General features: G+C 41.6%; 3 protein-coding genes across 5 annotated transcripts; all 3 read right to left on the bottom strand.

The window, feature by feature from the left end:
• Positions 1 to 78: 78 nt before the first annotated feature.
• cwc15 (CWC15 spliceosome associated protein homolog) lies at positions 79 to 2,109 on the bottom strand. The gene is made up of 7 exons (XM_052047013.1): positions 2,053 to 2,109; positions 1,554 to 1,695; positions 1,352 to 1,464; positions 898 to 1,001; positions 712 to 822; positions 450 to 607; positions 79 to 377 (listed from the first exon to the last, which is right to left on the bottom strand). Exons 2-7 carry the CDS (start codon positions 1,682 to 1,684, stop codon positions 248 to 250), a joined length of 747 nt encoding a protein of 248 aa, XP_051902973.1. The 5' UTR covers positions 1,685 to 1,695; positions 2,053 to 2,109; the 3' UTR covers positions 79 to 247.
• Positions 2,110 to 3,060: 951 nt separating this feature from the next.
• Positions 3,061 to 5,604, bottom strand: LOC127588313 (uncharacterized). 2 transcript variants are annotated; one of them, XM_052046992.1, is made up of 2 exons: positions 5,524 to 5,604; positions 3,061 to 4,703 (listed from the first exon to the last, which is right to left on the bottom strand). In XM_052046992.1, the coding sequence occupies exon 2, from the start codon at positions 4,697 to 4,699 to the stop codon at positions 3,413 to 3,415; it is 1,287 nt and encodes a 428-aa protein (XP_051902952.1). In that variant the 5' UTR covers positions 4,700 to 4,703; positions 5,524 to 5,604; the 3' UTR covers positions 3,061 to 3,412. The 2 variants fall into 2 exon arrangements, with proteins under 2 accessions (XP_051902952.1, XP_051902951.1); XM_052046991.1 differs by having other exon boundaries at positions 5,361 to 5,598.
• Positions 5,605 to 7,585: 1,981 nt separating this feature from the next.
• plp1b (proteolipid protein 1b) lies at positions 7,586 to 12,389 on the bottom strand. 2 transcript variants are annotated; one of them, XM_052047012.1, is made up of 7 exons: positions 12,223 to 12,389; positions 10,612 to 10,798; positions 10,359 to 10,515; positions 9,942 to 10,119; positions 9,597 to 9,670; positions 9,266 to 9,331; positions 7,586 to 8,310 (listed from the first exon to the last, which is right to left on the bottom strand). In XM_052047012.1, the coding sequence occupies exons 1-7, from the start codon at positions 12,224 to 12,226 to the stop codon at positions 8,239 to 8,241; spliced, it is 738 nt and encodes a 245-aa protein (XP_051902972.1). In that variant the 5' UTR covers positions 12,227 to 12,389; the 3' UTR covers positions 7,586 to 8,238. The 2 variants fall into 2 exon arrangements, with proteins under 2 accessions (XP_051902972.1, XP_051902971.1); XM_052047011.1 differs by lacking the exon at positions 12,223 to 12,389 and adding an exon at positions 11,108 to 11,346.
• Positions 12,390 to 14,157: the final 1,768 nt, after the last annotated feature.

Below are 14,157 nucleotides of genomic sequence, written 5' to 3'. Positions count from 1 at the left end.
AACAAATAAGTCTGGAGTACCCCCTATAATGCCATATCTATTTTGTCTTTAAGTTTCACAATATTTCAAAGAGATTGATTGAATGTTGTATGATCTTTATTTAAAGTATGGTTGTCACATTTATATACAGTACAAGATTCAAGATGCTGTTTAAATGGATGGAAATGTAATTCAATAACAACAGATCATTCTTACTACAGAGGGCAACTAAAAATGAGAAGAAATCACACAAATACACGACAGTTTTTTACTTAACATATTTTTCCATAAACTTCTTGTGAAACTCAGAGCGCAGAGTATCATTGATGAAGCGTTTCTCCTTGCGTGCTTTGTCCAATCCTTTTGCGCAGTTCTTAAAAACCACATCATCATCCCACCTGAACAGAAATTATATCAATTGTTGAAGGTAAAGGACCAAGCTTCCCCCAAAAATGTTGCGTATGTCTTACCTTCTCTTGACCTTGAATGCGCTCTGATTCTGAGCAATTTGTTGCTGCTGCTGTTGCTGCTGCTGCTGCTGCTGCTGTCCTGCCAAATTAATTAATGGATTGCCACTCAATATATTCTCCATTCGGATCCTCTCCTCCTCTGCTTTTTGCTCCCGGTCCTAAAAATGAAAAATACAGCAAATACATTTGCCAGGTATAGAAACAAGCAGAATGTTTTTCACCTAAAAAGACATAACGTATTCATTGTGAATTAATAGCTCACCCTGCGCTCTTGCTCTTCAGCTCGCTCTTTCTTGATCTTCTCCAGTTCTGCCATAAGGGCTGCGGTGTCATCATCATCGCTATCGTCCTCGGAATTGTCATCCTCATCATCCTATTTACAAATAAATATGAGCGAGGCAGCTTTTTGTGCATGCTGTCAGTGTGGTAGGATGAGTGCAGTTCATACCTCAGTAAGGGGATCATCGGCATCAAGGTTGGCAGCTGGAATTTGATCCAGTCTGGGTCTCTTTGAGGATGAAGAGGAGGATGAAGAAGAGGATGTGGTGTGCTCTGGAGAATCAAGAATGAATGATTTGCCAAAAAGTTACGTTACTTCCATTTTGACCAAATACAGAGCTGGCCACAAATTGACACTCTCCTGCTGCTTTCACGGTGGCTTCCAGGTGAGACTTATTCTCCTGTTGCTTTCAAATATACCGTAACTGAATCAACTATGAATAAAGTCGGAAACTGCAGTGTCTTCAGTGGGCGTTCATGAAGCCAATGATACTTGGCACAATAAGTTAATTGGAGTGCCGTGAATCTTTTCAAAATTTAAAACATTTTTCTTGGCTCCATAAAGGTTGGAAAATAATGCCTTGCATAAAGGAGAGCAAGCTGAGTAAATGCTAAAAACGAACCTCTTGGTCCCCTCTCTCTGGTCTTCTCACGCACAGCGACACGTTCCCTCTCCTCCAGCTCCCTGCGGAAATCACGGGCACGCACTTCCTCCGGGGCATCCTGAGTAGGCTGCCTAACAGACAAAACACATGACAGATGATTTGACAAGAGCATGTCAGCACTTGCAGGCAGTCGTTTAAACGAAAAAAAAAGTCTACTGACCTGTACTTGATCTTTGTGTGACCTGGAAGATCTCGACTTGAATATTGCTTTGATAGTGCACTCAAATCACCTTCCCCTTTTCCCCGACCTCCTCTGGCCGGTTCAAATGTTGGTCTTGCAGCTGTAGTCATCACGGACAGCTCTAGTTGACACAGGAATGACAATAAATAAAACTGAACAATGCAAATACCAACCGTAAACGACAAGAGTCAAGAACATGACGACAGGCATGCACCGGCACAACACGAGTCGACAGTAAATCATGAAAACAAATATAAGCCCGCTATAAACCATTTATATCCCATTACTACTGGGAGCCATGAGAGGTGTGCTAGCTAGTAATGCTAAGCAGCTACGACGCACACAAAGTAGTACAAAGCTATTTCGCACGAAAGAAATTTTCATTTTTTACAACCACCCCTCAAAAAGTACGTAACGTATAACAATCAACCCTGCTTTCAGAACGCTAGCAATTAAAATTAGGCAGAATCACACTTACAACAACTCGCCTGCTCTGAAGAAAGGATGAGCTTCCTTCCGTAATTGACGTCACTTCCTGGAAAAAAATAGAACGATGCATTCATAGACAGTCGGAACACATTATAAAATGTGTGACTTTCAAAGGTACATTAACATATTTTGTAGTATTCGTTATTAAAGATGAAATAAAAACAGAAGTGGTCTGAATTTTGAAAACAAACAACAAAAAGATTTAATTAATTGTGGCTTCTGAGAAATCTGTCTTTCAGAGGTAGAACGCTGATAAGCAACACAAAAGGAATTTCTAGACATAAAACCGTGAATGTGCTTCTGTATATCATGAAGTTCAAGAGCAGAAACGACATCATACTGCTCTGCCCGCTCTCACCTAAACAGATGAAAATACACTTGTTATATTGGCTATGCAGGGTGACACTTCATTACAATGTCCTGATTGCTTTATTTTCCACAGCATGATGAATTTGACGGGTGTAACCGCCTCAGAAAGCTCCATCACACAAGATTAAAAACTGAGGTTGGATTAAAATGTTAGCCGAGGCTCAACATGAAGAGATGCGAAATGCAGCGTTTGAGAAAACTTGAGCGTAAACAAGAACTCTGTCAAGGCCTGTCTTCTGTGTGTGCTTTGCCTTTTCCCACGTTTAAAAACATGTTAATTGCAGACTTTAAATCACGGGTCTCAAACTCACAGCCCAGGGGCCATTTGCATCCCACAGGTTGATATGCAGTCCCAGTCATGTATATTCAAAACCTGCCAGTGATCAGTCCAGGGTGTACACCATATCTTGCCCAGTCATCTCAGATAAGCTCCAGCTCAGCCGTGAACGGAATGAGGACGAGTAAAGAAAATGAATGGGTCCTTCCACTAAATGTTTTTTTGTGTCGAAGTTGATGGCAGAGACCATTACTAACCTTCAATGTGGGGCTGCAACTAACAATTATTTTAATAATTGATTGATCTGTTGATTATTTTGTATTTGTAATTGGATTTTAAAAAACATATTAGAGTTTGCATCCCTTTATTCAAAAACATGACATCATTTCAAATTGACAGTGCAGAAAATGCCCATACATAAATTAAAGATGATTCGATTCCTGGTTAGCTCAAAAAAATGTTGACCGTTGTTTTCCAAATTAAAAGCAAATATTGCATTTTGATTCAACACAAAGATAATCAGTCCCCCTTCATGGAGGACTACAGAAATGTACTGTTGAGAAGTTGAAATTCTGAGCATTTGGACAAAACCTAAAAAGTTATCTCAACGATTCATTGACTATAAAAAATAATCATTGATTCTTGATTAATCAGTGCGCCTCTGGTGTTCATTTATATGTTTGTGAATTACAGATCAATCAGGTCAAAGTCCAGGAGCAGCGAGACCTCCAACACGCTGTGCCGATGTCGACAAGGAACCGTCAGCTTCAGGGTCCACATTGTGCGATGACATCAAAAGGGCGTCATTACACGCAAAGGGTCTCACGGGGTATATGCCGCATTTGCTAAAACCTTCCTCAACTATCCTGATACCCTCGTCCCCTTTAGCCACCTGATACGCCCCTTTGAACACACCCGAGAAGTCTTTCTTGCTGACTGCAAACAGAGGCGCTTCAGCGGCGTGCATCTCATCTAAAAGCGCAGCAAACCGTTGCTTGATGCGCGGAAATAGGCCGGCGTCTAGCGGCTGCAGGATGTGAGCGCAGTGAGGCGGGAGGCACACAAGGATGATGCCTTCCTTACGGGCGGCTTCAACCACTTCCAGGTTCACGGGTGACTTGTTGCCATCGAAAATAAGCAGCAGTGGCCTCTCTTTAGGAGCATACACCAGGAAGTGTCCGAGGAACCACTTTTTGAAAAGTTCAGAAGTGACGCATCCCGAATCGGACCAGCCATAGAGGGCATCTGACGGCCCTTGGGTTTTGTAACACACTCCTCCTGGGTAGGCTTTGGAGTAGACGATAAATGGCGGAATATCCTTCCCTGCGGCGTTCAGGCAAGCCAGGACAGAGACGTAGTCCTTGGAGCCCGGCGTTGACTTGCAACCCAGACTTGTAGCTTTGGGGAGAACAACTTTCTTGCGGGCCAGCTGAAAACCCATCTCATTGCAATTCCAAATGTAGTGAGACTTGCCCCCCAATTTGTGATCTTCCACCACAGTGCTCAGGAGGTGAAAAAAATGATCCAACGCTTCCTTCCTGACGCGGACCGTCCTACCTCGGATAACACTGTCTGCTGGTTGAATCGTGATATTTTTTTCTTGACGTTTCCGAAAGTTGAGCCACCAGGTCTGGCCCAGTTTAGAGAAGGCCACCCTTCTGTGCTGACGTTTGTAAATGGAAGACGCAAATGACACCAGCTGCTGCTTAGTGAGCGGGAATCCATGCTTGGACATGTGTAAGGAGAACTCCACCAACAGTGCCTCGTCAGAAGATGTTATAAGCTGAGCGGGCCCACTGCGGCACCCTGGTGTCACCCGTCCACTGACTCGGTCCCCCAGTGAGGATTTGGGGACTCCAAACTCCTTGGCTGCCTTTCTCACAGTGCACCTCCCTGACTTGACCTCAATCAGTGCGTGCGCCATCGCTTCCTCTGTCCATTTCTTTTTCTTCTTTCTGCCAATTTTGTCAAGGTAGTTTCTTGAAGGCATGGTTCTAGGATGGAGTGGAATACTAGTCAGTATTGTCAGAATGTAAAAAAAAAAAAAAAGAATTTAATATTGAAGGTGGCACACCACTTCACGCATGTCATGATATTTTCCCCATTTCTCAAACTGTTTATCTATTCAAACTTGTTCTCTCAATCTTGTTTTTAAATGTATGAAACAACTTTGCTCCAGATATAGTTTCCCAAAAATTAAATAAACTCGACCGTGGAATTCGGACTTTGAGTGCATCAAAATACAGTACTGGCATAGCTCAAGAATTTTAACACACAAGTAAAACAATGAGTGAAAAAAAGCCCGCAAACATTTATTTTAACGCTTTTACTGTACTACTTTAAACACGTATTATCCATATTAGAGAACTATTGCTATCTCTCATGATCAGATGTTTATTTTTTGGTTCTTTATTTTAGTCCTGAGCATTGTCAATAGCTTGCTGTTTTTTTGTTTGTTTATTTGTTTTGTTTTTAACTGCACTCATCAACTTTTACTGTGACGCCAAATTGCAGACAGTTGATAAACCTGAATGAATAAAAGAGAATGCATTTGTCTCTGTTCAAAAAGTGTCTCTATATACATATATATTTATCAAAACTGAACATCTTTGAGAAACTGCAATAAAAGCAAATAGTACTGAATGACTTACGAATGTTTTGAAGTCACTGTATAAGAAGAAAATGATTGTATATCAGTTCGCACTTGATTGTTGTCACGCCGCGTCCGTAATGTATAATTTTAAAAATGAACTGAAATACACGCACACGCACACAAATTAGTGTTGCTCCTTATGCAGCCTCAAAGGCAATTACCGATGAAAAAATACTATCAGAGCAGAAGTGACGCTCGAATTTCCTGTTTTCCTGATGAGTTTCTTCTAACCTGGAAATAGAAAGTGCGTTTCAAAATAAAAGTGATCACTTCCGGTGGCGATTTTTTTCCCCAAGATGTTTGTACTGTACTATGCACGGTATAAATAAATAAGCAGCACTAAACAATTTAAAAACTGTAGCGTCAGTGTTAATGACAATAAAAAACAAGCAGAATAAAATTGAATTGAAAATAGCGATTAAAATATAACAATAAAAACATGCACAAAGGAAAATGGGTTTCAAGAAAAACTGTCCGTTGCGGGCTAAAATATTCTAGTTTAGCTAATGTCTGAAATATACTTTATACAGCACAGGTAATGTCCACAACAATCAAACAAACAAAAGCAACAGTTTCATTAGTGTTTAAAAAAACGGCTCTGTGTGTTGAAATTTACCTTAGTCACAATAAAAGTAGATTCCTTTAGAATCTTATCATCTCGAGATCATACAAAACAGTTCGAATTCTACGTTTTAGAAAACAAGTACTTTGACAAGTTGTGTGGAATTTATTAATCGAAACGCACTTGGTCAGCCAGGAAAGAAGTTAGAATTTGAGAGCTCAGCCTTGTAAGATTACTTTAAGATGCTGACTTCAAGAGTATGTAGTCTTTTTTATAGCATATTCCCGAGTAAATAATGCATCTTTCGAAAGGTTTCCCACGGAAAAACATGTTGTAAAAAAAAAAAAGAGCAAGAGAGAGAGAGAAAGAGAGAGAGAGAGAGAGAGAGAGAGAGAGAGAGTAGAATCAGATGAACCAGAAAGTAAGGACAAATGTGTTGACCAGTCTATTATTAAACACCGTGAGGATACTTCAGATGCCTCTGCAGTCGCTCCATCTCATTCAGGATGGATTGAGAAAGGAACACCCAGAGGCTCAAGCTCTTCTGAAGGCAGCTGAGCAACCGTTTTTTTGGCTTTGCTTCCGAACACAACAAAGGAACTGCTGACACGTTCCATCACCAATCATATTTAGAACACAATGGGGAAAAAAATGCTGTGATCTCCTCGGAGGGAGAGTTTCGAGATGGATGATGTCAATGCACCAACTGAGCAGCCCAATGTAGAATACAATGATGGTGGTCTTGATGATGGCCTCATTGTGAGGTTAACCTTATGAAGCAGAAGAAAACACACCAGCCCGAGCAGCCTAATAGTGCAAACTTATGCATTTTGTTCCAAACAGTATTGTGCAAAAGTGAGAGGCCATCACTATTCATCATACACAACAGTTCAGCCTTGTCGGAGGTCTCTTCTCAATGGACTGGCATTCTCCTCATTTGGTCATTATTGTATTGTTTAAAGATCACAACAGCAATCAAACGGATTCAAATTTATCAAATGGATAAATCAAAGCGATTTATCCATTTGTGTTCATATTGTATTTAATTGAAAGATGTTGTTTTTTTTCTCTTTCTCCTTTCTTCTTTCTACATACATTCTTGCTGCTGGAGGCTGTAAATTTCCCCAGTGTGGGACGAATAAAGGATATCTTATCTTATCTTAAACTAACCGACAATTTTGAAAGTGTATATTCCAGATTTGAAAAATATGCTATTTGACGCAATACAATGTTCTTGACGTTCCTTTTAAATGTCTTTGGCGCTTTTGTTTGTAAATGCTTTTAAATTCATACTTTTAATTGTGTGAGGCACACCGAGTTACCTTATGTATGAAATGCTCCATATTAATAAAACTGCCTTGCTTATTTTGCAAGTGGTGAGACAAAATGTATTGTATGTATATATTGCGATGAATCATGTCATTTTCTCCTTCTCAAATGTGCACTTCATGACGATGTTGACTTTTTAATATCACGAACGTCTCCAGAGTCTTTGTGGCCTGTGCTCCTATAAACAACTAATAAAAACCTCATTGCAGAATACTGTGTTTTACACACACGCACGCACACACACACACACTCACACACAAACATGTTCAATAAAGACAACTTGAAGTTCTATATGTGTACTACTATACAAATAACAAAACCGTGTTGATTAATTGATTAAACACAATTTTATTGAAAACATGCAATTTGTAGTGACTGTAAAATCACCAAAGTTAATGCCTTAGGACTCCGTTATAAATGCCCACACATATTGCAAAGCTCAATTTTCGGAGCAAGCTGACGCGTTAAACAGAGTTATCAGATGGAAAAGTTATTGTAAGCGTTGGAGGCATCGCCTCCGTTATTGAATTCGTGGCTTTGTTTCGCCCCCACACAGTGGTCTTTAAACAAAGCAATTGTGGTGAGTGACGGTGAGCAGGGTGATACAACACAACGCTCAAGACAACGTTGGTACATTCATTTTCAAAACACACAATCAATATACACGCCGCCGCCAAGACAACAGCAGCCAACTAATTTCCATATACTCAATGTGTGCATCTGTAAACACTAAAAGGAGTAAAAAGCAAGTTACTCTTTGCAAGAGGAGCCGGCTGCATATTATTCCTGAAATGTATATCACAACAGCACTGGCACTAAAAGGTCACCAAAAAGAGAAATGAACAACAATGCTAAGAGAATCATCCGAGAGGGCAGGAATCCTCATCTCTTTGAAAGTTGTTGACACACAAGAAATAGTGGTGAGGAATGTTACTGGATGCATTTAGGAGGAATGCAGTACGAGCAGGTGAATCGGATTGGCTGCTTAGCGGACTCCTTTCCTGCCCAAGAATCGCAGGACTGCATAGTTGTAGGTGGTTGCAACCAAAAACAGAATCTGCAAAGCAAGAATGTATCGATGAAAAGGAGAGGAGCAGTTAAAACAGCCTGCAGTGATTTGATTCGCCGCGTTGGCAGATGTTTCAAAAAATTCTGCAAACGCAAGCAGGACAAAACGTTGGGAAAAGAGATAAGAATAAAAACAAAACACAGTTTTCATTTAGTTTGACGGAACGAAATGAAATGAAATGATCAAAATCCAAAAATATTTATCACCTTTCTGAAGACATGGTTGACCAGTATGGTTCATTTATAGTTGATTAAAATGCTCCAGACCAGCGTTTCTCAAACGTTTTACATCAAGTACCGCCAAAACATACAGCGCTGCATAATGACCAATATTAAAATAAAGTAGCATAGTGGGCCTAAATGTTTATGTATTTATTTACTTTAATGAAGGGTTTTATTGTTATTTGTCGATATCATTATTATTTGACAATACGCAGGTTTGATTGGCTGGATAGATAGAATCGGCACATATTTTGCAATTTATGCAAACTTTGTGATCAGGTGTAATGTCATAATTTGTCAATCGATCAATGATGTCATTGATTGGATCTGCAAAATAAGCCAAACCCAATCTTGTTCATGCCAGGGATGTTCTGTTCAGCCTTTGTTAATAATGCAAAGTTCCTCAGCAAATACCGTCAGCTATCTTTTTTTTCCAATTTTTTCCCAATACATGTAACGTATGTAAAACATACGACAAAGGAATAAATAAACATTCTGACAGTCCAGTCTCCTACAAATAGAACCCGACAATGGTGACAAAAAAGTACTTCTTATGGATCTAAATAATTTTCCGAAATATCATTATCGGCTAAAACAATTTCACCCAATAAACAATCAAAATCTGACCAGTTTGTGACTGATTTAGGTTTACAATGTACAGTGCAGGTACATAATCAAGGAAGTAGTCATGCTTCTATGACTAAAAGCACGGTAATGCTCACCAATGCCAAGAGGGTGATTCCAGCACCAGCAAATGCAGCAATGTACAGGTCATAAGTGAGGTGAAACTAAAAGAAACAACAAATCAAGTTGGTGTCGGTCTGTGACACTGACACTGATATACTCAAAGTACCCCCAGGATGAATAAAGTCCACAGATTCTAACCCCTGCTGTGTGCGCGCGTGTTATCCTAGAATGCAATTATTCTGACCAACACAGATTTGGACAGTTGCTGCGTAGTATCAGCAAGGCAGCATACATCATCATTCACGGAGAAAAAGTTTGGGTGAAAGGGGGCGTAAAATGGAATATGGAAATGATCTATCTACTCACTTCGCTCGTTTTGCAAATAGATGCCAAGGTCATTCCGCAAGTCTTGCCCGGCACTGCATTCCAAGGAAGCAGCCCTTGAATAGAGACGTGACATCAGTGATGTATCTCATACCAATACTGATTGCGGATGCCTCAGGAAACATTTGCATCCTTTGTTCATTCACTTGCAGAGAAAATAAACTGCAGCAAACAAATTCAGCTGAAGTTATCTTGGGGAATTTCATGAGCAATTTACTAACTACCTTTGCATTTACGTAATCCTGATGATTAATTCATTGCCTGGCAAAACCACATTAATATTCTCATCGGGTGGACGTGCGGTCAGTCATGATAGGAGCATCGCACCATATTGCCTGGCGTCCATGCAAATCCACCCGTGCTGATTGATGCTGGGGGTAGTTTCAGCCAGGATGTTGATGTCGTGGCAGGTCTGCTCCATATTGAACAAGAAGTAGACTGGAATAGCAGTGAAGGCAAACACTGCCAGCCAGATGAAGGCCAAGATATACGTCACAATGATAAACTGTTGGGAAAAAAAAGTGGAACATAGGGTCATGGCAATGCAGCAGGTTGCTGTGTGATGAATGTGGTATCATCAAGCCTGCTATTAGCCATAATTCATTTTTTTGGAGTGGTAAAAAGAATGCATTCCGCATTGTCCAAACGACCCGTGGACATTAGTACCCCCCCCCGCCCCCCCCCGCTCCCCCTGACGCATCCCCCGGCCCGCTGCCTCTTCCTCCCTTTTGACCTTGTGCTCACCGTCAGGCTGAGGCATCGCCCACAATGGGTGCTCCTAAATTCCCCGAAGGTCTGCTTGACTGCGCTTGTCGTGTAGAAGCCTTCAGCCAGCAGCAGGATACCATAGAGGAAGAAAAATGAGGCCAGGCCGTAGATGACGTACTGGAAGTATTCGACACTGCACAGGGGGGGGGGGGGAGTGGGGAGAAAAGGTCAGTCAGTCAGGCAGGAAGTCGAGACGAATTCAAAAAGGAAAAGTGGAAAATAGACTTACAAGGAAGCCACGACCTCGTAGTCCTGCTCATTACGAGCGAAGTAAGTCTCGACCAGGACTTCGGTCTGGGTTAAGGCTTCGTGCCCGCAGCCACAAAATAGAGCCATGCCTGCATAGCACAGCAAGGTGGCCACCAGAGACGGGTAGGGCACTGCCCCCAAGCACCGGATACAGCAATCATAACAACCTGAGGGGGCATAATATATCAGCGCACAGGCCGCACATACCGCACACAGAACCACACAGCACATCGAAGCCTGGGTGGAGAACTCTTTCACTCTGCGGGAGAGCGAGCCCGCCAATTCATCAGCATACACCGGGAGAGAAAGAAAAAGGCAGCTGCAACCAGCAAGCAGGCGATCAAACACAAAGAAAGCGCCGCTTATTTCAAGAACACCGAGTGCATTCTCCCCGGCGTAAGCAGCTGAAGCAGGTAGCAAACACCCACGGAGTTAATAAATAAAAGCAGTGGCAGAAACGGGATTGAGGAAAGCACCTAAGGCTTTGCAAAGCCAAGGCTGCCTGACCGGAAACATGTTGCTTCTGATCCTGTATTCCACAACAAGAAAGATCCCAAGAGGCAAACTTCAGTCTGCCTACAAGCTACGACAAAACAAACGCTGCCCGTGCCGATTTCATCTGCAATGCGAACGCTCATCCGCTTGTATCGACACCTTGACGATTGTACACAAGCTGGTCCGGCCCTCCTTCTGTGGCAGTCACAGGCGTCGCCAGGCTAAAGGGAGATGGTGGCGGAGCTCTGACTTCACAGGCTTGAAGAGAGAGTGTCTCATTGTGGCCAAACATAAGGTAGCCATTGTCATTGGCGTGAGACAAAGGGCAGTGATGTTAAGCAAACAAAGATCTCAGAACCACGCATGCTGTCGTAGAAGTGACCGAGGGGGGGTCGGCCGGTCACCATTAGCAATGTCAGCCCATACTCCCTTCAGCTACTGCTGGCTCTCAATGGTACCGCGGAATTCAGCGTCAGGTCCGACGGAGATCGAATTGGTTGCAAACAAATAATCAATTTTACACGCTGAAGCAATTAATTGTTTGACCAAACAACTTTTAGTGGGAAGCAACCAGGCTGCTAAATATAAATAGTTGCAGCAAGAAGACCGCCGGGGATGCGGTAATGATAATGCCTGGAGACGCCCACGCTTCAGTTCTGACGAGTGGCGAGAAGCAGTTTCTAGGGCATCGATGCATTTAGTTGATGCCAGCTAATCAACATGAAACCTCAAAACTGGACACAAATCGCTGGGGATGCTGTTCGAAAGTTGGAGAAGAAAACTGTGATCAAAGGATGGAGAATTACACGATGTCTCATGGCAGTTTCAATTACAACACCAGGGTTCTCGCTTCACTAAAAATGGTGTGAAACGACAGTATCGACTCTTTACGTAACAGGGAATATATCAACGGTGAAAGTTAAATGAAGGGAAAAGTAAAAATGGAAAAACTGGTTTGTCTTCAAATGCATGAATGCAAAATGATGTGCAAAGTCAGAAATTACAATTTAAAAGCAATATTATTCCATTTACAAGATCCCCCAAATGGCTCTAATAAAGAGGTGAAAAGAAGTGATTAAACATTCCGTGCACTCACCCATGTCCAGAAAGAAGTCGGGAGGTTATTGAAGTTTCTGCTGCGCGGCTTCCCAACTCTGATATGAGGATATGAGAAGTTATTCCCCGCCACTCCTATATGAATCTGACTCGCGCTTTTGTCTCATCAACAATAGATGGACCACATCACCCCAAGTGACATCTTAAAGTCACAAAGTCCCATTTCAGCTGCCAGACATTATTTATAGAGCCACGGGTTCAGCATCGGTGACAGGCAGGTCACACGTTTCACTGGATGCTTTTGGTCTTCTTCATTTGGACTTTTGTGTTATTTATTCTTTTTGCTTCTACTCAGGTAAAGAAATGAGTGGTGTGGCTTGATTAACTGGCCAAATTTGTACGACAAGAAATATGTAATACCTATACCGATATATATATATATATATATATATATATCGTTAAAAAAAGCTCCCTTTTGATTGACACAATCACGGAGGCATTCGTGTCACAATATCTTTACAATTGTAATTGCAGTTGCACGTAGAACTGCTCTAAATCAGACAGTGCCGATTATATTTTGATATGTGGCTACATGGGAGTCAAAATATTAGGTACAGCTCCGATTATGATGCAGTGTGAGCTTTGACAAATGATAACAAGGATATTAGAAAAAAAATTCCATTTATTTGATATAAATATCATATTTGTCGATAGAGCTATTGTATTGGATCTAATAAGGTCGTGCGAGTGGCAAGTGTTGTATTAATAGATGTATTAAAACATACTTTTCCCAACAATAGCAATAGCATCAGGTTGAACGCGATAAAGTGGAATACGCATTCACGGCCAAGATACTTGGGTTTAATTTCAAAAGAGAAAACGAGTTTGATTTTTTTTTTTTTTCATTTAAACGCCGTTGTAATAAAAAGCTACAGCATGGATTTCATTTGCATCTAAATTAACTTTCAGCACAAGTAGACTTGTCGAACTAAACGGCGATCAGAGGCGTGCACGTGAAAAGGTAGCAAAACAAATCGAAATTCCAGTGATGGACGTTGATGAAGTTGTCTAACAAGGGTGACATTGACAGTCAGGTCCAGCTGCTGCCTGCTTTCCCTCCCTCCCTCATTTGACCCAGTTGATGTCAAAGCTGGGTTCAGTACAAAGGGGCCAGTGTGGAACTGGACACAACACTGTGCTATGCTCCCTTTTTTCGGGGGGGGGAATAAGATCCTCGTCTAATTTTTCCATGCCCTGCCCTTTGAAGCACATAGCTGAAATCTCTTCCTCTATTTTGACTCAATTTGAACCGGCACACCACTGGTCATTGCTAAAAGAAGACATTGTGAGGAAGCTCTTATCATCACGTGTCGGTATTGCACCATCGCGACGTCTCGTCGGCGACTGATTTGTTTTCCAACAAAATGGAACTCCTCAATGATAGTTTGGATTGTTTGGCGTTGCTTTACAGTCTGTTGCCTTTTGCGCTAACAGCAATAACATATTGAGTACAGTAATTAGCGTCTGGAAAGGATTAATGGCACTGCCATTATTGAGCTGAAGGAGAAGAGTGAATGACGATTGACACCTCTGAAATCTCTCGGAAAAAAAAGCGCCTTAGGCAGGAAGAGAACCGAGAAATGTTAATTCACTGAAAGCAGTGGATGAGAACACATACAAGGCCTGTCAGCTTTTGGGACACATGGTTACGTTATTCCTGTTGACATTAAAAAAGAAAAAAAGATTAGGAGGAATCTTCAGTGGCTTGCAGGAGAAATAGAAATTCCTTAATGTAAGTCTAAATTCGAGGGGGGGGGGCAAATGCTGAATAGGGGTGTGAGCGGCTCACATTATGAATTATCATGTCACTTAAACACTGCCTTCAAGTCATTAGTCAGTGCTTAGATGGATACTGAACGAGCGCATTTGTCATCCTGCTCACAAACGCCGTTAGATTGAATCACCTGCGTCTCGT

This window comes from Hippocampus zosterae, chromosome 16 (genome assembly GCF_025434085.1).
Source record: "Hippocampus zosterae strain Florida chromosome 16, ASM2543408v3, whole genome shotgun sequence".
NCBI lineage: Eukaryota > Metazoa > Chordata > Actinopteri > Syngnathiformes > Syngnathidae > Hippocampus > Hippocampus zosterae.
The sequence above is the reverse complement of the archived record's forward strand: the minus strand, read 5'-3'. Positions and strand labels throughout refer to the sequence as shown.

Excerpts from the sequence above, each read along its gene's own strand:
- cwc15 (XM_052047013.1), bottom strand. The coding sequence starts at position 1,684 with ATGACTACAGCTGCAAGACCAACATTTGAACCGGCCAGAGGAGGTCGG. Across the intron at positions 1,465-1,553 it reads CACACAAAGATCAAGTACAG|GCAGCCTACTCAGGATGCCC; the intron begins GTCAGTAGACTT and ends TTTGTCTGTTAG. Across the intron at positions 1,002-1,351 it reads CAGAGAGAGGGGACCAAGAG|AGCACACCACATCCTCTTCT; the intron begins GTTCGTTTTTAG and ends TTGATTCTCCAG.
- LOC127588313 (XM_052046992.1), bottom strand. The coding sequence starts at position 4,699 with ATGCCTTCAAGAAACTACCTTGACAAAATTGGCAGAAAGAAGAAAAAG.
- plp1b (XM_052047011.1), bottom strand. The coding sequence starts at position 11,147 with ATGTTTCCGGTCAGGCAGCCTTGGCTTTGCAAAGCCTTAG. Across the intron at positions 10,516-10,611 it reads TACGAGGTCGTGGCTTCCTT|TGTCGAATACTTCCAGTACG; the intron begins GTAAGTCTATTT and ends CCCCCTGTGCAG. Across the intron at positions 8,311-9,265 it reads GAATCACCCTCTTGGCATTG|ATTCTGTTTTTGGTTGCAAC; the intron begins GTGAGCATTACC and ends CTTGCTTTGCAG.